This window comes from Salvelinus namaycush, chromosome 36 (assembly GCF_016432855.1).
Source record: "Salvelinus namaycush isolate Seneca chromosome 36, SaNama_1.0, whole genome shotgun sequence".
In the NCBI taxonomy this organism is placed as follows: Eukaryota; Metazoa; Chordata; class Actinopteri; order Salmoniformes; family Salmonidae; genus Salvelinus; species Salvelinus namaycush.
The window spans coordinates 19503374-19526878 of record NC_052342.1 but is presented as its reverse complement, the minus strand read 5'-3'; the positions used below and the strand labels follow the sequence as shown (position 1 = coordinate 19526878).

Below are 23505 nucleotides of genomic sequence, written 5' to 3'. Positions count from 1 at the left end.
TTAGAATTACATTTTGAGTTAGGGTCAGAAGCTAGGGTTAGTTTCAGGGTTAGATGCTAGGGTTAGATGCTAGGGTTAGGTTAGGGTAAGAGTAGGGGTTAGCGTTAGGTTTAGGGTTAGGGTTAAGTTTAGGGAAAATAAGATTTTGAATGGGACTGAAATCTGAGTCCCCACAAGGTTAGCTGTACAAGACTGTGTGTGTGTACGTGTGCGTGTTTGTGTGTCTGTGAGTGTTGGTGTGTGTGTGTGTATATATGTGCGTGTTGGTGTGCATGTGTTGTGTGTGTGTGTCCATGTCCGTCTATGTGTTTGTGTGTTTTCTCCTCATGCTGTTTGTCTCCCGGTCCGTCCATCCACCCACCCACCCACCCACCCACCCACCTATCCGTCCATCCATCCGTCCGTCCGTCCGTCCGTCCGTCCGTCCGTCCGTCCGTCCGTCCGTCCATCCATCCATCCATCCATCCATCCATCCATGAGTTTGTATGTGTATACACTCTCTCCTCACCTCCCCAGTGCGGTTGCGCTCCATGCGAACCACGCTGGGAATGCTGTGCAGCAGGGTATCCAGACTGGCATGACCCATCTGTTTATGAGGGATCTGTTCACCAGTCAGAGCCTTGTATTCAGACTGGAGGCGAGACAAAGACACCCCGGGCCCGCTCTTATTGGCCGCCAGCACCGCCCGTAACATCCTCTTCATCAGCTCCACGTCTGTCATCTATATGGACATAAAACCAGAAAGTAGAAATTCTTGATAACAGTTTTATTAGGATAAAGACAGCTGTTTTATATCAGTTTGATCCATTGACCTATTCAAATAAAGGGTGACTTACATAACTATTATTATTTTATTTGACCAGGTTGTCCTGATAAAGGTGAGGTCAAAATACCTATTTTTCAAGGGAACCCTGGCCAAAATGCCTGGTCTCATAGACTAGACGTGACATAGTAAACGTAAATCCGGGACACCTGGCCAGGAGGGCAGAGAACTGGCACTGTCATAGCACTTTACATTATAACACCGAAAGTGGGACCAACATGGTAATAGCATGGTAGCAAGTTATAGGACAATTAAAAAAGTATGTTACTGTGCTTGTTCTGTAATTAATGGAAACTAATTCCCCTGTCTTTGGGCACAATACAGATGTGTTGTATTAAAAAGGTATTGGTACAAGGCACAGCCCCTTGAGGACATTATCAGATATACTTTGAACAGGGGTGCCTTGTCAGACAGGCTTCCTATCACTGATCTAAGAACAGATTGTCAGGGACAGGAGACTATTGACTATTCGGATCTAATCTTCCAAGATAGTTCGATTGTCTTCTTAGACTTCTATGAATCCTTTAATACAGTGGAACATGAGTTTCTATTTCTCTCCCTTGAGAAATGTGGTTTTGGGGAATTATTTTGTAGTACTATTGAAACTCTTTATAATGAATGGGAACAGTTCCATTAAATTAAAGGATGGCACTTCTCCTAGATTTGATTTGAAAAGAAGAATTTCGCCTTACTTCTTCCTGCTTGCAACCCAACTTCTTAAATGTTCTGTTAAATCCAGCAATATAAAGGGATCTCTATTGCTGACAGAAATATTATCATAAGTCAGCTTGCAGATGACACCACCCTCTTTTTGAAAGATGCTGATCAGATTCCTAGAGCAGTCGACGTGATAAATATTTTTCCCAAAGCATCTGGTCTTTGCCTACACCTTAATAAGTGTAAATTGTATGATGTTAAAGACTGTGTGATACCCTATTGCATATATACTATATGCAATATTCCAGTCAAGGAAAAGGTAACATACCTTGGGATTACCATGTGTAAGGGTCAATAGGAAAGATAAGATGCTCATTAAATTTCATACCTATTATCGAAAAAAACTAAAAGAAGTTGAACCATTGGTTGCAGAGGGATTTATGCTTGAAAGGTTGAGTATTGCTTTCTAAAGCTGAAGGTATCTCCAGACTTAGTTATGCAGCCCAGTCCCTGCATCTTGACAACAAAATAGGTAAAGCAGTTGACCAGATGCTTTTCAACTTCATCTGGAAAAACCGTACACATTATACTAGGAAATCTGTCGTTATGAACACATATGAATATGGTGGACTCAATTTTTGGGGATTTTCCTACTTTCAATAATACTTAAGATAAATTGGGCTAAACATTTCAGAATCCTACTTCAATTTGGAATTGCATCCCTCCTTACATCTTCTCCCATTTTAGTGGCTTCAATTTGATGTTACTTTGTAACTATAATATTGATAAGATTCCTACAAAATGATCTGCTTTTCATAGACAAGTATTATTAGCGTAGTTGTTAATATATAAACATAATTTTCCCCGCATAGGTATTTCATTTGGAACTATATGGATATTTTGTATAGAAACAAGTCTATTTTTTAAGAACTGGTTTAATAATCATATCCCGCTGGTGAGTCAACTTTTTAATGCAGAAGGATTGTTACTCAATATGAGAATTTTTTTACCTCATTACAATATCCCTGTTACACCTAGAGAGTTCGCCATAGTCTTTAATGCTATTCCATCTGGACCTCTCATGTTGTTTAGAGGTGTAACCAGACCTCACCTTCTTGACCTACCCTCGCTTAATCCAGTTGACTCTCCAATAGAAAATATGTTTCCCCTTGCTCCCTCAGAACAACAGATCTATACGTGCTTTATTTCAAAGGGATATTGCATCCATTCCTTATGTCACAAGTTACTGGAATACATTTGTCAATAATATCTATTGGAAAAAAGTCTGGTTATTACCACACAAATACCTGCTTGTTAACAAGATCAAAGAGGTCTCTTTCAGAATGATCCATAAGTATTACCTTGCGAATCATTATCTGAATAAAATGAAAAAATACATTAACATTAACTGTAGTTGTGTTGAGCATCCAGAAACAGTTTTGCATTTATTTTGGCATTGTCTACTTGTAAAGAAATGATGGCAAGATATTCATAGTTTTATAAATGTTGTTATTCTTGATGACTTTTGTTTTTCTATGGGAGAATGTGCTGCTCGGGTTCCTTAACTATAATAATGATAAAGAAAAACCATTTTACCTCATAAATCTAATTGTGCTAATGGCACAATTTGAATTGTGCTAATGGCAGTCATTTCACTTAAGGCCCTTGGAAATGACCTGCATATCTGCAGTTATAAAAAAAAGTCTAATGCAATATATCGATTTACAAATACAAATCAAAAGGTGTTTGTGGAAAGTGATTTACATTTGTGGATTGGTGCTTATTTGTACAGATCATGATACACGAAAACAAAATGCATGCTGTGTGTTCACAATACATTTGATATTGATCCCATACAAGTGTTATGTCTATTGAGCTCCGTACTCTTGCCACTTCATGGGACTCTCAGAGGGCTTTTAAGCATTCACCAAATAGTATCAAAACGAAAAGGTACTATCACAGCAACTATTTAATCTCAGTAATATGATAATTAATTCAAGTAATGCCAGTCAATATAACTCTTACCTTGCTGGGAAGGGAAGGAAAAGAGACGAGAGTGACACGGATAACTTGCTGCTCGTCACACTCCCTGATTGTTGGTCTGTCGCCCTTGCGGTCTTGAGCTGTCCCAGCTCACCCAAAGCTGCACTCTAGCCAAGCGCCTCCCAGCAGGCCCGGTTGGTGGGTTACGGTAGCCTACCTCGTCTGTGATGTGATTGGCCATCTCCGCACAGCCCCACGCCAATTCCATCATAGCGGAGGCGCACACAGGAAACTGTTGTCCAAACTACAATGATTTATTTTTAGTGACACTTATTCTGTGTATAGATCTATTTGGTTTTTTTCAGCGGGTATGCTATCGTCTTAGAGTGAGAAAAAAGAGTAGGCAAAACATTATTCACTGCCACTGTGTGCCACAAAGTAAGCTGCTTATCTCAGTCTCTAGTTCTTATAGAGAGCTGAGAGCTCAACGTTTTGTATATGCGGTGGAATGCTTCAGATGGTACTTCAGATGGAAGGTTGGTTACACTGTTGCATAAAGTGAAGTTGCGCTACAGACTGACCCAGTCAGTCTCTTTTTTTTCCTCCCTCACATTTCTCACATAGATCTGGGCTGCTGCCTTCCCTCCTTCCTGACTACAGTCTCCACAACCAGATGGTTATATAATTGTTGGACTGAAAGGCATGTTAAAACCATCATTCTATGCGGGTTTTGGGATGGGATAAGTACACCTTTTTATTTTATGATTTTAGTCTTATCCTGAGGTTTATGCTCTAAACATAAGCTACCTACAAAAAGTATTTTGTCAGCCCTTTACAAAGTATTTATTTTTGCATTTTAATTTGATGTATTTATCAGGGATCCCCATTAGCTGCCAAGTATTAGGGTTAGGCCAAGGCAGCAGCTACTATTCCTGGGATCCAAACACATTAAGGCGCTTACATCACACATAAAACAAAAGATAAAAACAGTACATCATATAACATTATTACACCACTACACATCTACAATACAACATGTATAATACCACCATACAACAATGTTACAATGTATGTGTGTGTGTGTAGAGTGCGTGTGCTAGCGTGTGTGTGCGTGTGTCTGTTCCTGTGAGTGTGTGTGTGTGTATCTCTTCACAGTCCCCGCTGTTCCATAAGGTGTATTTTTATTTGTGCAGGCGATCTCTAACATTCATAGTTCTCTTTTCATCATAGAGAGCCTTTAACAGCCAACAATCTAAGATAGCCTACCAAGCCATTGAATAAAAGGCTCTGAATATCTTTTCCATCTGACTAATCTATGTTGACTAACACAACTATGCTTGGAGGTAAGCAACACTGAACCATGCATGAGAGCACCAGCTGTTCTGGACGACTGTGTGATATCGCTCTCCGTAGCCAATATGAGTAAGACCTTTAAACAAGTTAACATTCACAAGGCCACAGAGTCAGACAGATTACCAGAACGTGTACTCAGAGCATGCGCTGACCAGCTGGCAAGTGTCTTCGCTGACATTTTCAACCTCTCCCTGACCCAGTCTGTAATACCTACATGTTTCAAGCAGACCACCATAGTCTCTGTGCCCAAGAACGCCAAGGTAAGTAAGCAGCCTTGCACGAGCCTTAACGTGTGCGAGCCGGAGCGGCTCATAGGAGCAGGAGCCTATCTCCTGCTTCTGTAGCGTGAGGCAGCTTGATGTACAAGTAAACCCCCTGAACAGGACGCCAAGGTAACCTGTCTAAATGACTATCGCCCCATAGCACTCACATATGTAGCCATGAAATGCTTTGAAGGGCTGGTCATGGCTCACATCAACACCATTATCCCAGAAACCCTAAACCCACTTCAATTCGCATACCGCCCCAAACAGATCCACAGATGATGCAATCACTATTACACTCCACACTGCCCTTTCCCACCTGAACACCTATGTGAGGATGCTGTTCGTTGACTATAGCTCAGCATTCAACACCATAGTGCCCTCCAAGCTCATCACTAAGTTCAGGACCCTGGGATTGAACACCTCCCTCTGCAACTGGGTCCTGGACTTCCTGACGGGCCGCCACCACCTGAAACAACACATTCACCACCCTGACCCTCAACACAGGGGCCCTCAGAGATGCGTGCATATTCCCCTACCGTACTCCCTCTTCACCCACGACTGTGTGGCCATGCACGACTCCAACACCATCATTAAGTTTGCTGACGACACAACATGGTTGGCCTGATCACCGATGATGATGAGACAGCCTACAGGGAGGTCAGAGACCTGGCAGTGTGGTGCTAGGACAACAACCTCTCTTTCAACGTCAGCAAGACAAAGGATCTGATTGTGGATAATGGGAAATTGAGACCCGAGCACACCCCCATCCACATTGACGGGGCTGTAGTGGAGCGGGTCGAGAGCTTCAAGTTCCTTGGTGTCCACATCACTAAGGAATTATCATGGTCCACACACAGTGGTGAAGAAGGCACGAGAAGGCCTCTTCCCCCTCAGGAGGCTGAAAAGATTTGTCATGGGCCATCAGATCCTCAAAAGGTCCTACAGCTGCACCATTGAGAGCATCTTGGCAACTGGCAACTGCTCGGCTTCTGACCAGGCACTACAGAGGGTAGTGTGCACTGCCCAGTACATCATTGGGGCCGAGCTCCCTGCCATCCAGGACCTCTATACCACCCAAGTCATAGACTGTTCTCTCAGCTACTGCACGGCAATCAGTACTGATGCACCAAGTCTAGAACCAACAGGACCCTGAACAGATTTTACCCCCAAGCCATAAGACTGCTATTTCGGTAACTATTTAATAGTTAGTCCAGGTAGCTATTTAACTATCTGCATTGACCCTTTTTGCACTAACTCTTTTGACTCATCACATACGCTGCTGCTAATGTTTAATATCTATCCTGTTGCGGAATTACCTCCTACCTCTGCATATCGACTCGGTACTTGCCATGTGGATATAGCCAAATTATAGTTACTCGTTGTGTATTTACTCCTTGTGTTAATATTTCTCTATTTTATCTCTCTGCATTGATGGGAAGGGCCGTAAGTAAGCATTTCACTGTAAGTCTACACCTGTTGTTTACAAGAATGTGCCAAAGAATATGTATTTGATTTTTGATACCTGTAAACCCAAATCTCAAATAATGTCCCCATGGGAGAACCATTTGAAGAACCCTTCTGGTTCCAGGTAGAACCCTTTTGGGTGCCATGTAGAGGCCTTTCTACAGATGGTTGTACATGGAACTCAAAAGGGAACAGTTGAATAACCCTTTTGGAACCTTTTTTTCTACTGAGCTCATGTGAATGCAAAAACAGTACGCATATTTTAATCAGTTTTGTTTCTATATAAACGTTTTGCGCATTGCTAGTTGAGCACGTCACTCTAGGTCGTCACTAGTTACCACAATCACAAATAAGAAACTCCACCGATTTATGTAAGGTATCTTCTTAAAATGTTATTTTAAACCTAACCATAGCCACACTGCTAACCTTAAATTAAGACCAAAAAGCTAATATTGTTTAAATTAATTTATACGATTTACCAAATTTAGACTTTGTGGCTGTGTATAACTAGTAACACCCGTCACTCACCATATTCTATTGAATCTGACAATTAATCTTGATGGTTGTAAAGTCGTCTCAAATAAAACTGTGAAGGACCTCGGCGTTACTCTGGACCCTGATCTCTCTTTTGATGAACATATCAAGACTGTTTCAAGGACAGCTTTTTTCCATCTACGTAATATTGCAAAAATCTGAAACTTTCTGTCCAAAAATGATGCAGAAAAATTAATCCATGCTTTTGTTACTTCTAGGTACTAGGTACTACTGGTAGGTACTACTTCTAGGTACTACTGCAATGCTCTATTTTCCGGCTACCCGGATAAAGCACTAAATAAACTTCAGTTAGTGCTAAATACGGCTGCTAGAATCCTGACTAGAACCCAAAAATTTGATCATATTACTCCAGTGCTAGTCTCCCTACACTGGCTTCCTGTTAAGGCAAGGGCTGATTTCAAGGTTTTACTGCTAACCTACAAAGCATTACATGGGCTTGCTCCTACCTATCTTTCCGATTTGGTCCTGTCGTACATACCTACACGTACGCTACGGTCACAAGACGCCGGCCTCCTAATTGTCCCTAGAATTTCTAAGCAAACAGCTGGAGGCAGGGCTTTCTCCTATAGAACTCCATTTTTATGGAATGGTCTGCCTACCCATGTGAGAGACGCAGACTCGGTCTCAACTTTTAAGTCTTTACTGAAGACTCATCTCTTCAGTGGGTCATATGATTGAGTGTAGTCTGGCCCAGGAGTGTGAAGGTGAACGGAAAGGCTCTGGAGCAACGAACCGCCCTTGCTGTCTCTGCCTGGCCGGTTCCCCTCTCTCCACTGGGATTCTCTGCCTCTAACCCTATTACAGGGGCTGAGTCACTGGCTTACTGGTACTCTTTCATGTCGTCCCTAGGAGGGGTGCGTCACTTGAGTGGGTTGAGTCACTGACGTGATCTTCCTGTCTGGGTTGGCGGCCCCCCCTTGGGTTGTGCCGTGGCGGAGATCTTTGTGGGCTATACTCGGCCTTGTCTCAGGATGGTAAGTTGGTGGGTGAAGATATCCCTCTAGTGGTGTGGGGGTTGTGCTTTGGCAAAGTGGGTGGGGTTATATCCTTCCTGTTTGGCCCTGTCCGGGGGTATCATTGGATGGGGCCACAGTGTCTCCTGACCCCTCCTGTCTCAGCCTCCAGTATTTATGCTGCAGTAGTTTATGTGTCGGGGGGCTAGGGTCAGTTTGTTATATCTGGAGTATTTCTCCTGTCTTACCCGGTGTCCTGTGTGAATTTAAGTATGCTCTCTCTAATTCTCTCTTTCTCTCTTTCTTTCTCTCTCTCGGAGGACCTGAGCCCTAGGACCGTGCCTCAGGACTACCTGGCATGATGACTCCTTGCTGTCCCCAGTCCACATGGCCGTGCTGCTGCTCCAGTTTCAACTGTTCTGCCTGCGGCTATGGAACCCCGACCTGTTCACCGGACGTGCTACCTGTCCCAGACCTGCTGTTTTCAACTCTCTAGAGACCGCAGGAGCGGTAGAGATACTCTTAATGATCGGCTATGAAAAGCCCACTGACATTTACTCCTGAGGTGCTGACTTGCGGCACCCTCGACAACTACTGTGATTATTATTATTTGACCATGCTGGTCATTTATGAACATTTGAACATCTTGGCCATGTTCTGTTATAATCTCCACCCGGCACAGCCAGAAGAGGACTGGCCACCCCTCATAGCCTGGTTCCTCTCTAGGTTTCATCCTAGGTTTTGGCCTTTCTAGGGAGTTTTTCCTAGCCACTGTGCTTCTACACCTGCATTGCTTGCTGTTTGGGGTTTTAGGCTGGGTTTCTGTACAGCACTTTGAGATATCATCTGATGTACGAAGGGCTATATAAATAAAGTTGATTTGATTTGAAATTTGATTTGATATGTCGCGCCAAATACTGATTGCAAATGTTTTTGATGTTTGTTCAGGTTGCTAATGATTTCAGAAACTTATTTGTACTTCTAGACATGTCTCACATTTGTATATAAAACGCGAAAAGGAAGTTTAACAACATTTATTTAGAAGTTGAGTTACTTTATATTATATAGCTGACCTGTGTAGGCCTACTCACCACCGTGGATTGTCAGTGCACATAGTTATCCATCAATACAACAGCTGTGGGCGCTTGGAATATATTAGTTTTTTTATGTTTGTGTGATATCGTGTCCTGATGTTAAAAATGTATTAGCCATTGTTATTGGAACTACTGTAATGTAATTCCAATTAATACAAATGTCACTTTTGTCAGAATAACCGGAAGTAGACCATTTATAATAAGAAAAAAGCACCGGAAGTTGTTGTGGGTGGACCGTTCTTATAATAGCTTATTATAGGGTGGACATGGCATTTTGCTAACTGACCCTTGCATGTATATTTTTTTCTTCCGTTTAACCAACAAGTTCTTTTGGAACATCATACCAAACCTAACTTTGTCAATTTGCAGGTAGGTGGTAGAAGTTTGCTAACGTTATCTATCTTCTCAAGATTATTGACTGTCAGGCTAACACTTCGCATCTAGTATAACGTTAGCTAACGTTAGCTATGAATCTAACGTTCGCTAGGTAGCGTTTCTAGCTACAATGAAATGTATTGTTGATTTAACGTTAGCTAGCAAATGATTTTAGTTAACGTTAGCTCGCCACAGTCACTGCTTCTTTCTATGGGAAAACTGTATGAATATAAATTTTTCAGAGTACTTAGCTAGCTAATTTGTTTGCTCGAGCTACCTAACGTTAGCTAACATTACAATCAGATTTTTGACTGACGCGAAACACTCCACAGTTAGCTAGCTAAGTAACCAACTAGCGTTAGCTAACTAAGTTAGATGACAAACGTTAACCACTGAACCTGGCTGGGTAGCTAGCTAGTTTAGCTTGCCAACTCATAATGTTTGTGCTGGATGACACTTTCACCTGATCTTACAGGGCAAGATGACACTGACAACCTCTGAAGTAGATACTCCTGAAAAGGAGGATGATCATTTCTATTGGTGACAGTCAAGTGCTGACATGAGCATAATCAGAAACACATCCTTTCTCACTGACTGAGTGATGTTCTTCTTTCAGTACAGAGGTCCATATCAGGCCCTACTAGTGTCTTGTCAGGTATTGTTATGGCAAGATTATTTTCTGTTTTCCCATAATGATCTAGCTGCTACAGCTGGAGACAACAATGTTATTGTGTACTTGCTGTGATTCGGGAGAAGTACACAAGCTCACTTAGAGTTGTGGTGATTTCTGGATGCTGAAGGCAAAGCATCACTAATAGCTTCCCCTGCCAGAGACCCTTCTCTTTTTCTCTCCTCTCCTGTCTCTGTCACAAACACTTCCTCTCAGAAAAACAGTGAGAGAAGCTAGGAGGAGAGATGGAAAAGCTTACACTGTTTCATACTGTTGTTATTTTGCGGATAAATAAGGCAAGTCAATATGGCTGGAATGCGCAGGCGGCATTCCGTGGCCGTCCTGGCAATGGGGCGGGGTAGCTTGGTGAGTCCTATCTGATATTCTGTCTAAGACTAGACTAATTCCTACATATGAGTTGATTTGATTGAACGGACAAACAGCAACAGTCAGTTATTTTACGTAAGGCTAGTGATTGTCTATAGGCTACTTTTGATTTGATACTTGCGTCAACCATTTTTAGTGGTGCCACATTCGAGAACAGAACTGTATCAAGAGCAGTTCTCTTGTTGATTCTGCTGGCACAGAAATGAAGATAAAATACTAGTTTTACTCACAATGCAGGCTATGCAGCACGGTGCTGAAGATGATGATTTTGGTGATGATGAAATAACATGTTGTGGCTCCATGATCTGTTCACCGCTTCAGCTGAAGAAGTCACGGTTAGGAAGGAAGGGTAGACTATCCCAATGTTAATGGCATTTCCTGGATGTTCCGGTGTTATGACATAAGAGCTCAGTTTCTAGTTCTCTTGTTTCCAGTTTCTGACTAACACCATTCCTGCCATGATCCTGGCTACTCCTCCCAGTTGTCTGCCTTTTGGACTATATCTATCAGGCTAGCTACAGCTAATCTGGTCTCCTCTCACATGGCATTGCCTCCCTGAAGACCCACATATGATGTTTGCCATGTTCCTCCATGGCCCATTTTGACCATTTCTCAAAGATTTCCTCAATGTGGGTAGACGGTGAGCGGTACTGTCTGTGTGTCTACCGGCCGTAATGGTTACAGTCTGCTGAACCATATGACTGGGCGTGTGACTGCTCTGTCCTCAGGCTGTCTGTGGCCTAGCTAGCATGAGTCAGCTGGCTGTGTGTCTATATGGCCTAGCTAGCTAAGAGTCAGCTAGTTGACATTCAGAGGAGGGAACTAGACCTCATGGATATATCATCAATATGTTGTTTGTTTCTAGTACTTGTAGTGGAATAGGCCTATATAAGCCATTTTCCCTCTCAGCCTCTTCCTGGCAGTCTGAACTAATGGGAAATTAGGCCTAGTTATGGGAACTAATGAGCAATTAGGCCTAGTTATTTAACTAGGCAAGTCAGTTAAGAACAAATTCTTATTTACAATGTCGGTCTACCAAAATGCCTCCCGTGGGCACGGGGGCTGGGATTAAAAATACAAATATAGGACAAAACGCACAACCGCTTTACTTTATCTTGGCCAGGTCGCAGTTGTAAATGAGAACTTGTTCTCAACTAGCTTACCTGGTTAAATAAAGGTAAAAAAATAAAAAAATAAAACACTACTTAAAGAGAGACCTAAGACAGCATGGCAACAAGACAGCATGGCAACAAGACAGCATGGCAACAAGACAGCATGGCAACAAGACAGCATGGCAACAAGACAGCATGGCAACAAGACAGCATGGCAACAAGACAGCATGGCAGCAAGACAGCATGGCAGCAAGACAGCATGGCAGCAACACCACACGATGACAACATGGTAGCAGCACAAAACATGATACAAACATTATTGGGCACAGACAACAGCATCAATGGCATGAAGGTAGAGACAAAATGCATCACGCAAAGCAGCCACAACTGTCAATAAGATTGTACATAATTGAGTCTTTGAATGAAGAGATGGAGGTCAAATTGTCCAGGTTGAGTGTTGCAGCTCGTTCCAGTGACTAGCTGCAGAGAACTGAAAAGAGGAGCAACCCAGGGATGTGTGTGCTTTGGGAACCTTTAACAGAATGTGACTGGCAGAATGGGTGTTGTATATGGAGGATGAGGGCTGCAGTAGATATCTCAGATAGGGGGGAGTGAGGCCTAAGAGGGTTTTAAAATAGGCATCAACCAGTGGTCTTGCGACGTGTTTACAGAGATGACCAGTTTACAGAGGATTATAGAGTGCAGTGATGTGTCCTGTAAGGAGCATTGGTGGCAAATCTGATGGCCGAGTTGATGGCATGGAATGTTGTCATCAATAAAAATATGTTTGCATGCTTCACTTTGTTGTTGTGGAAAATCCAATGTTCAAATGTTTTATCTTAGATCTCACCAAGAACTCAGTTGTCATTATTTCTTGTTTGGGGATAAATGACAGATTTCCAGGCACACAGAGAAGTGCAAAGATCACAACAAAATCAAACCGATGTGAGGCTGTAGACTAACACCGGCAGTGTCAACAGCAGTCACAAGGTCCTCTGTCCTAAACTATGTTCTCTCTCTCCACCCCCACCCCCCAGATCTCCGGCAGCCCCCTCCTGAGCAAGATGAGTGCGGACGGGGGAGGCAAGCCTGCCAAGGTGGGCTCGGTGGTGGAGGTGATCGGTAAGGGCCAGCGTGGCACGGTGGCGTATGTGGGCGCCACGCTCTTTGCCACGGGCAAGTGGGTGGGTGTGATCCTGGACGAGCCCAAGGGCAAGAATGATGGCACGGTCCAGGGGAAGAGATACTTCCAGTGTGATGAGAACTGCGGCATCTTTGTGCGCCAGTCCCAGGTAACTAAGCTAACACGCCAAACCCCACACACAGACACTCTCTCTCTAACTGTGACACACATTGTGGAAGAGTAATAGACTGGTGTATTGAACCCGTCTCTCTCTCTATCAGATCCAGCTAGTGGAAGATGGTGCCACCTCTCCAGACATCCCAGAGTCTTCCACTGCCAAGTTCCTGTCCAAGCAGAAAGGTGAGCAGAATAACAAAGCTGTAGCCTTCATTTACATGGCCTCAGATAGCATCAGGGTTGGGGTTCATTTCAATTCAGTCAATTCAGTTAGTAAACTGAAATTCCAATTCTAATTGTCCTGAATGCTTCTCTATGATAATTATTTGTAGAAATTTCTGTTTACTTCCTGAATTGAGATGGAATTCTCCCCAACCCTGGATAGTATGGCACTGATCTTTAGGCTACAATCATAAAGACAACACTAACCAGGTTTCCATCCAACATTTTTATGCGCGTAAAGTACATGTTGGATAAAAAATGTCATGACAGGCCTGATGGAAACAGAAAATGTGTCCGTTAACTTTCCAAATGTCGACAAAACGAAATACTGTAGACATGGTGGGTTCTTTTAGTGTCGGTAAAATTCATTATGTGAGAATTGTCTGCAGAAACTCTTTTTATGCACAAATATTGATATAATAACCATCATATGGAAGTAAAGTTGGAGTCACGCGATGACATGTTGTGTGGTCTTCCCACTACGACTCGTCTGGAAAGCTTGCAGTTCATTAGACTGCAGATGAAATAAGGGAGGAATTTCACAGGGTGGTGAAAGGGCAAGGTTGTGACCTTGTGATGCACCATTCCAATACATATCCATAATAATCTCATCATACCCACACTGTATCTGCCAGTTGTTGGCTAAGGAGCACGTTTCAATACCAGAGTGGGCACATTCACTATATAATGCCATTTTCTTTTGAATGAGAAAACCATCAGTAGAGTTGAAAATGCGATGGAAAACCATTGAACTTTTTTATTCACTTCATGGGAATTAAACCGCAGAAGTCAATGTTATGTGCACTACGTCGTCACGCACAGCCTTTTAATCCCCAACAAGTCCATTTGATGGAAACTCATATTTGGTGGGGAAATGCGCGTATTGTTGTTAAGCAGATATAGAATATTTGCAAGAAAATCTGTTGCCATTTGGATGGAAACCTAGCTACTGTAACACTTTATATTACGGTCCACTTAAAGTATTTCTAAAGGGTTTAGAAGTAGTTTATAAATGTTTGTGTGTGTTTATAATAACATATGATCTGTTCTTTCTGTTATATTACGGTCCACTTAAAGTATTTCTAAAGGGTTTAGAAGTAGTTTATAGATGTTTGTGTGTGTTTATAATAACATATGATCTGTTCTTTCTGTTATATTACGGTCCACTTAAAGTATTTCTAAAGGGTTTGGAAGTAGTTTATAGATGTTTGTGTGTGTTTATAATAACATATGATCTGTTCTTTCTGTTTTTATCTTCAGACATCCCTGAGGTTCCAAAATCAGTCAAACAGGTACAGTAAAAATACTGACCTTTGTTTCGGAGCGATTTCCATCCCTCTCCTTTTCTCTCCCTCCAAGTGACCTACCTGACCTCTTCCCTCTTTTCTACTTCTCTCTATCCCTCTCTCCTGCTCCCCCAAATCCCATTACAGACGCCCATTTCCAAGAAGGTATAGATATTTAAAACTATGCTCACCTACTTTGCCATGGTGGTTGCTTGCTTGTCACGTTTTCTTTTGAATTAGGCTGTTCAGGGTAATATTTTTGGCCTCACAGCTTTTCTGCAGTTTGTCTTTTGGACTTTATACTGCTAATGGATAACATGGGTGTTTCATGTCACCGTACATTTTTGTTGCGTTTTCACTTTGGTTCCATGACACATTTAGGAGCATGATGTTCCATTTTCTGGCTGTTAGGTTCATTTTATATATGTATATATATGTATATATATTTATAGTTTTTTTGTTAAAGTTTCAGACACAAGTGTATTCTTGCTTGCATTGTGATGCGCCTTGTTTTTGCCTCGACTTCACTTGGGATTTTTTTATTTTTAAACTTATTTTAAGTCATATTATATACTTTTTAACATCAACTTCACCCACTTATATATTAACTACAGTACGTCACCTCAGTTTTTAAAAGTAGAGGTTATCAGCGCAAACTTAATATTTGCATAAAGACTTAAAGAAAAATTCCACCCAAAAACAGTTTTTTGGTATTTGTTTGATTAGTCAATAGTTGATATAGTTCCAAAATGTTTTGCATGTCAGCAATGAAGTTTTCAAGATATGCAGCTTTCAAAATACAGAAATACAGCCGGTATGTTGCATCATATGATGCAAAATGCGTCAAACCGGCTGTATTTCTGTATGTCAACAACGAAGCAAATACTAAAATAGTTTTTGGGTGTAGTTTTCCTTTAAGTGACTAAGGGGAATGCAGTAACACACAGCAAGCAGTCCAGTCTGCTGGAGAGTGATATATCAGTGTGTTTTGACTAGTATTAACCCTGTGTGTTTCTGCCTCTCTGCCCTGCTAACTACTGCCCTTCGCCGTCTCTGCTGGGCCTGTTTGTGTGTGTTCTCTATCCTCTCCTCCGCCGCTACTATACCCTCCTCCTCCTCTTCCTCCTCCTCCTCCTCCAGTCCGTCACCCGTCGTAGCACCAAGGTGAGCTTGTTATGAACAGCAGATGGTGTGGTAACAGGGTTCCGTTAAAGAAGAGCCCACCTGTCCATTCCTACTGTAGATCGTGATGTCATTGTGATGTCACAGCAGTACGTTCCGAGGTAGATTAGAGCAATGGAATGTTGATAAGCTCATGAATATGGAAGATGTAGGTATGTGACAGAGTAGGAAAGTAGCTCACCACAGTCTGGGAAGGAATGATGTTTTAGAGTGGGAGATCTCCTGCTTCAGTTTAACGTCATAGACTGAGATAATCAACAGTCAGTATTTTACTTGAGAGTATGTCACACGTCAGTACATGGTGTGTGTATCTGTTTAGGCCTAACTATAGAATGTGAGAGTAGTAGAGTGTATAAAGTTGTTCTAGAAGATTCCCTCAGGAAGAGAGAACAGCAGTAGACAGCTCTTCAACCCCTAACAGTCTACTCTCATACAACAGTGGAACACTCCAGGTCGTCTCTCCTCCGCCAGCTCCCTCCCCTCCCTCCTCATGGTACGTTCCAGGCCTCAAAGCACCTGACTCCCCTGGGAGAGATCAACTCTGGTCCTGGAGGGGTGAACTCTGGTCATTCGGGTTATTGGTCAAAGGTCAAATTCACTGCAATAACTGGAAAAACGACAGCGTAGTTAGTTTTAGTATTTTAAGCAAGTCCCCACAAAATGTGAAGCAGTAACTTACTACTGTAGTAGTGCCTCTAAAACCAGAGTTCACCCTTTTACAGACAGTTCAGTTCACCTGGCCAGTTCCTTGTGCACTGTTGCTACTTTTTAGTGTAGGCCAGATCAGCACAGTAAAGGGTGACTTATATGGCACTGGGTGTGGTATTTGCTCACCACGGCAGGTTTCACTTAGATACAGGTTTACCGGAGTTCACCTGGGCTCTGGGTGGAATGTTTCTGTGTTCAGTTCCGGGAGCAGTCTGTTTTTATGGTCACTGGGATTAACAGGTAATGGTACGGTCTCACAGATGTGGTTCTCTTTTACATGTATTTTACTTGTATTTCTCCCTCTTCCTGTTCTCCTCTCTCGCTCCCCTTTCTCTTTCTATATTTTCTTCGCCTCTCTCTACCTCCACCATTTACCTCCACCCTTTACCTCCACCCTTTACCTCCACCCTCTACCTCCACCCTCTACCTCCACCCTCTACCTCCACCCTCTACCTCCACCCTCTACCTCCACCCTCTCCCTCCACCCTCTACCCTCCACCCTCTACCCTCCACCTCCACCCTCTACCTCCACCCTCTCCCCCTCCCCCACCTCTCTCTACCTCCCCCCTCTCCCACCCCACTCTACCTCCACCCTCTCCCCCCTCCCCCCCCTCTCTCTACCCCCACCTCTCTCTACCTCCACCTCTCTCTACCTCCACCCTCTCCCCCTCTCTCTACCTCCACCCTCTCGCCCCTCTCTCTACCTCCACCCTCTCGCCCCTCTCTCTACCTCCACCCTCTCGCCCCTCTCTCTACCTCCACCCTCTCGCCCCTCTCTCTCCCTCCACCCTCTCTCTCCCTCCACCCTCTCGCCCCTCTCTCTCCCTCCACCCTCTCGCCCCTCTCTCTCCCTCCACCCTCTCGCCCCTCTCTCTCCCTCCACCCTCTCGCCCCTCTCTCTCCCTCCACCCCCTCGCCCCTCTCTCTCCCTCCACCCTCTCCCCCTCCCTCTACCTCTACCTCCACCCCCTCCCTCTACCTCCACCCTCTCCCCCTACCTCCACCCTCTCCCCCTCCCTCTACCTCCACCCTCTACCTCCACCCTCTCGCCCCTCTCTCTACCTCCACCCTCTCCCCTCCCCCTACCTCCGCCGTCTCCCCCTCCCTCTACCTCCACCCTCTCCCCCCTCCCCACCTCTCTCTACCTCCTCCCCCCTCCCCCACCTCTCTCTACCTCCTCCCCCACCTCTCTCTACCTCCCACATCTCTACCTCCCACCTCCCCCCTCTCCCACCTCCCCCCTCTCTCTACCTCTCTACCTCCACCCCCCTCCCCCACCTCTCTCTACCTCCACCTCCCCCACCGCTCTACCCCCACCTCTCTCTACCTCCACCTCCCCCACCGCTCTACCCCCACCTCTCTCTACCTCCTCCACACTCTCCCCCCTCCCCCACCTCTACCTCCCCCCTCTCCCACCTCTCTCTACCTCCCCCCTCTCTCTACCTCCCCACCTCTCTCTACCTCCCCACCTCTCTCTACCTCCCCACCTCTCTCTACCTCCCCACCTCTCTCTACCTCCTACCTCTCTCTACCTCTCTCTACCTCCCCACCTCTCTCTACCTCTCTCTACCTCCCCACCTCTCTCTACCTCCCCACCTCTCTCTACCTCCCCACCTCTCTCTACCTCCCCACCTCTCTCTACCTCCCCACCTCTCTCTACCTCCCCACCTCTCTCTACCTCCCCACCTCTCTCTACCTCTCTCTACCTCCCACCTCTCTCTATGTCCTACCTCTCTCTACCTCCCACCTCTCCAGGCTCCCCGGGCCATCGGTCTGTCCAGCTCTCGGTCCAGGGAGGATGTCAGCGAGGGCAGCCTATCTTCCAAGGGTGCGCTGGGGGCTCCTGTCGTCCCCCTGCCCAGCGGCATCCCCACCACGTCCGGAGCTCAAACCCCCGCCACCCCTAGCAAGGTCAGTCCACAACCCCCTGTGGCCAATCAGATCATCACCTTAGGTTCTGGGGAGTTATTTGGTCGAGCACAGAAAGAAAACACCCCATTATCAGAACATTGATACGTTGTTGGATGTGTTTACTACTGGGCTGGAACAAAGCCTGCAGCCTGATATGTCATGTATAGAGCTGAGACGATAAACCGAAAAAATGATCGACACATACCACTTACTGAGGATGTTTAGATGACATCGTTCATTACGATAATTAGCCTATCCTACAGAAAAGTGAAGTTTGAAATTAAGTTTGCTAATATGGGGTGATTATTGGGATAATGGCGACTGTGCATGAAGATGGCGGCCCCCGTGTACTTACCACACATTCCTTGTTTTGCCAAGTTTGCAGTGTTGTTCATCGATCTCCGTTACTATTTGTATGGTCATTGGCACCGTGTACATGATCCCAAAGCTTTAAGACGCCGGCAATAAAAATAAAATAAAATATTTACTGGCACATTGAACCATGTCGCGCGCCGTAGTTTAAGAACTCTGTGGGTAGTGCTAAAAACAATGATGTCATATCTGAATTCCTCCATCTTTATGGACCGTCGGCCGTTGATGGCTACAACATTCAAACTAGCAGTAGTAGTTTGAAGGGTAACAACAAAAGCTGGTGCACATTATTCTAAACGTATCATTCTATTTGTTGTATTGATTCAGTCAGTTTATTGTGATTATGGCTTTTTGTCCGCATCGCCCAGCTCCACCATGATATCACCTCCATCCATTGTGTTTCCTTCATTCGTTGTCTTTTGACTGTGTTCCATCCATGTTGTCGTTGTAAACAGGCTGAGCCTCCTGCATCAAAGCAGGTAGGGTAACAGTATCTGAACGCATGCTTATCTGGTCTGGGCATGTTGTTTGACTAACAAACCTAGGTTGCCCCAAATGGCACCCTATTCCCTATATAGTGCACTGCTTAATAGGGAATACGGTGCCATTTGGGACGTATCCAGAGATCATAGGGTGCTACTCCTCAGCCTCACTACCACTGCACTTCACCTGCATGCCAACAGAGGGCAGAGTTTCTTTGGTTTAATATTACTGAGTAAAGGAGTTTACTCCAGACACGGTTCTTGGTGGTGGGAACATGTCTTGGAGCTTTTGAGGTGTTTTTTTGGAATGTGGGTTCTAATGTCTCTGGTTGATTTGAGATGTCCACTATCCCCTCTCTCAGTGCCCCCCCCCCCCCCCCCTTTCTCTCTGTCTTCCCTGATGTGTTCACCTTCACACCTTAACCTCTCTGTGTTCCCAGGAGGAAGAGTCTCTGCGTGGCCAGGTGAAGGACCTAGAGGAGAAGCTGGAGACCCTGAAGATGAAGCGGGCGGAGGACAAGGTCTTTGTCTTTATTACCTTGTTATTATATTATGTACAGCACGTTGACTGGCTGTCTCTGTATGAATTGTGCTATACAATATAAAGACATCTAAAGTTGATTATTTTTTATAAATATGTAATAACTTGTATTCTTATTTATTCATATTTACAATGATTATTCAGGTCAAGCTGAAGGAGCTGGAGAAACACAAGATTCAGCTGGAGCAGCTCCAGGAGTGGAAGACCAAGATGCAGGAGCAGCAGACTGACCTGCAGAAACAACTCAAAGAGGCCAAGAAGGTACAGTACACACCAGAAACGTGAATGATTAACCTCTATGGTAGTCACCTTTTTGAAATGAGTACAGAACCTTCACGCTTCTTAAGGGGTTTCTGTCCACTTCTCTTATTAAATCAGAGTACTTGGCAAGACTTCAAGTAACAAACCGGTAGTCATTAACCTAAGATAATTAAAAGGTAATCCCTTATGTAATGTTGTACCAGGTATGGGAGTCTGTTGTCAGGTACCTAGTTTTAGCTTTGGTTAGATTGACATTGCTAATGACATCCACTCTTGTCATTCTGGATTTTTCGCGTATTTCGTCTGACTCTGTTCACACACAAATGTGAGATTTACACTAATGTTCCTCTCTCAGGACGCCCGGGAGGCATTGGAGGCCAAGGACCGCTATATGGAGGAGATGGCAGACACGGCGGACGCCATCGAGATGGCCACCCTGGACAAGGAGATGGCCGAGGAGCGGTCCGAAAGCCTGCAGGTGGAGGTGGAGTCGCTGAAGGAGAAGGTGGAGGAACTCACCATGGACCTAGAGATCATTAAACACGAGGTTGAGGAGAAAGGTTAGAGGTCACTAGTAGTGAGTTGCTATAAAAGGCTGCTCTATTTATGGTATCTCATCCCATACAGAGGGTCAAAGATCATACCCCCAAAACATGCTAACCCTGTTATTGTAATAGTGAGAGGTTAGCATGTCTGGTTAGCATGTCTTGGGTGTATGATCTTTGACACTCATCATTATTCACGATTCATTCAGGTTTATCTGTGATGGTAGCATCCACATTAATGTAGCAGTGTTCAGAAACATTCTTATGATAAAACTGACTCCAATGACACAATACATTATTTACCATTCATTTCTATTGGACTCAAAATAAATTGAAATGCAACCATAACGACATGTAGATGCATCCAACAAGTTTGTATAGTCACAAGCTTGATGTAGTCATTCTGTGCTAGGAATATGGGACCAAATACTAAACTTTTGACTACATTATTTATCATCTTTAGGGGTGTCAATCATTTTGGCCCCTACCTATTTATTGAGAAAAATATATATTGTAAAACAAAATATTTTTGCATACACTATAGGTCAGTATTTAAATGATTTATTTTATACAGTCATAATTGTTCATTTTTATCAAGGGTGTCAATCATTTCGGATCCCACTGTCTTTATATAAAAAATAAAATACCAATCATATATTTGACAAGGACTTCAGTATTGCTTGGCAAAGTTGAAACGAAACCTAACCTAACTCTGTTGCTTCTCCAGGTTCTGATGGAGCTGCCTCTAGTTACCACGTAAAGCAGCTGGAGGAGCAGAACAGCAGGCTGAAAGATGCTCTGGTCAGGTGCGTGTACTTAAAACCATAACACCTTTTTTTTTTTTTTTTTTTTTAAGATGTTTCAGTTTTGACCAAACTGTCTCATCCGTTACCTGATGTTTCATTGAGATCTAGTGCCCCATATGGGTACACTGGGGTGTCTCTTCCCTTCAGGATTTGTTCAAAATGATTTGTCTGTCACTTTTTGGGGCAGTTTCCTGGACACAAATGAAGCCTAGTCCTGGACTAAAAAGCCTGCTCAGTGGAGAATCTCCATTAGAAATGGTTTCTAGTGCAGGACTGCACTTAATCTGGGTCTGGGAAACCAGCCTTAAACGTTTCCCTTTAGTTTGATCTCTAACAGAACTATTTGTTCCCCTCCCTCAGGATGCGTGACCTGTCGTCGTCTGAGAAGCAGGAGCATGTGAAGCTGCAGAAGCAGATGGAGAAGAAGAATGGAGAGCTGGAGACTCTGAGGACCCAGAAGGAGAAACTACAGGAGGAGATGAAGCAGGCTGAGGCCACCATCGATGAGCTGAAGGAGCAGGTCAGTCAGCCAGGCCACCATCGATGAGTTGAAGGAGCAGGTCAGTTAGCCAGGCCACCATCGATGAGCTGAAGGAGCAGGTCAGTCAGCCAGGCCATCATCGATGAGCTGAAGGAGCAGGTCAGTTAGCCAGGCCACCATCGATGAGCTGAAGGAGCAGGTCAGTCAGCCAGGCCATCATCGATGAGCTGAAGGAGCAAGTCAGCCAGGCCATCATCGATGAGCTGAAGAAGGTCAGTCAACCAGTCTGTCAGCCAGTCAGTTATTCAGTCAGCTGGGGGGGGGGTTTAGATTACCATCAACAGGCTCAAAGAATAAGTCAACAAGTTGGTTAGTCAGCCAGTCAGGCCACCATCAATGAGCTCAAATAGCAGGTCAGGCAGTCAGTCAGTTAACCAGACAGCCAGCCAGGACATTATCAACAAGCTAAAAGAACAGGTCGGTCGGGTCAGTGAGTCAGCCAGTCAACTAGGTTACCATCAACAAGCTCAAAGAACAATGCCACTCCGACAGGCCACCATCATTGAGCTCAAAGTACAGGTCAGTCAACCAGTCAGTTAGCCAACGAGTCAGCCAGGCCACTATCAACGAGCTCAAAGAACAAGTCAGTCAGCCAGTCAGTCATTCAGCCAGTCAGTGAACAGGTCAGTCAACCATAGTGTCAGTCAGCCAGTCCGTCAGTCAGCCAACCAGTCAGCCAGGCCACCATTAATGAGCTCAAAGAACAGGTCAGCCAACCAGACAGTCGGTTAGTCAGTCAGTCAGTGACCTCAAAGAACATGTCAGTTGGTCGTTCTGCCAGTCAGTCGGCCCACCATGGATGACCTCAGTGAACAGGTTAGCCAGTCAGTCAGCCCACCATGGATGAGCTCAGTGAACAGGTTAGCCAGTCAGTCAGCCCACCATGGATGAGCTCAGTGAACAGGTTAGTCAGTCAGCCCACCATGGATGAGCTCAGTGAACAGGTTAGTCAGTCGGCCCACCATGGATGAGCTCAGTGAACAGGTTAGCCAGTCAGCCCATCATGGATGAGCTCAGTGAACAGGTTAGTCAGTCGGCCCACCATGGATGAGCTCAGTGAACAGGTTAGCTAGTCAGTCGGCCCATCATGGATGAGCTCAGTGAACAGGTTAGCCAGTCGGCCCACCATGGATGAGCTCAGTGAACAGGTTAGTCAGTCATCCCATCATGGATGAGCTCAGTGAACAGGTTAGCCAGTCAGTCGGCCCACCATGGATGAGCTCAGTGAACAGGTTAGTCAGTCATCCCACCATGGATGAGCTCAGTGAACAGGTTAGTCAGTCATCCCATCATGGATGAGCTCAGTGAACAGGTTAGCTAGTCAGTCGGCCCACCATGGATGAGCTCAGTGAACAGGTTAGTCAGTCATCCCACCATGGATGAGCTCAGTGAACAGGTTAGTCAGTCATCCCATCATGGATGAGCTCAGTGAACAGGTTAGCCAGTCAGTCGGCCCACCATGGATGAGCTCAGTGAACAGGTTAGCCAGTCGGCCCACCATGGATGAGCTCAGTGAACAGGTTAGTCAGTCGGCCCACCATGGATGAGCTCAGTGAACAGGTTAGTCAGTCGGCCCACCATGGATGAGCTCAGTGAACAGGTTAGTCAGTCGGCCCACCATGGATGAGCTCAGTGAACAGGTTAGTCAGTCGGCCC

The 23505-nt window shown here is 44.7% G+C and overlaps 2 protein-coding genes across 4 annotated transcripts in view; one reads left to right on the top strand and one right to left on the bottom strand.

Moving 5' to 3' along the window:
• The window catches only part of LOC120030461 (tudor domain-containing protein 7B-like), a 30624-nt gene extending 29903 nt beyond the window's left edge, over positions 1–721 (bottom strand). The window contains exon 1 of the mRNA XM_038975876.1: positions 509–721. Coding sequence (XP_038831804.1) covers positions 509–721 — 213 coding nt within the window. The remainder of the gene's footprint in view (positions 1–508) is intronic.
• Positions 722–9389: 8668 nt separating this feature from the next.
• Positions 9390–23505, top strand: part of LOC120030356 (dynactin subunit 1-like) — a 41817-nt gene continuing 27701 nt past the window's right edge. Inside the window, exons 1-12 of one of the 3 annotated variants that reach the window (XM_038975735.1) lie at positions 9390–9517; positions 12730–12984; positions 13097–13175; positions 14475–14506; positions 14648–14665; positions 18146–18301; positions 19129–19152; positions 19596–19676; positions 19841–19957; positions 20313–20517; positions 21230–21308; positions 21669–21828. In XM_038975735.1, the coding sequence (XP_038831663.1) occupies positions 12757–12984; positions 13097–13175; positions 14475–14506; positions 14648–14665; positions 18146–18301; positions 19129–19152; positions 19596–19676; positions 19841–19957; positions 20313–20517; positions 21230–21308; positions 21669–21828 (1179 nt within the window). In that variant the 5' untranslated portion in view covers positions 9390–9517; positions 12730–12756. The remainder of the gene's footprint in view (positions 9518–12729; positions 12985–13096; positions 13176–14474; positions 14507–14647; positions 14666–18145; positions 18302–19128; positions 19153–19595; positions 19677–19840; positions 19958–20312; positions 20518–21229; positions 21309–21668; positions 21829–23505) is intronic. The other 2 variants (XM_038975737.1, XM_038975738.1) reach the window with 2 other exon arrangements.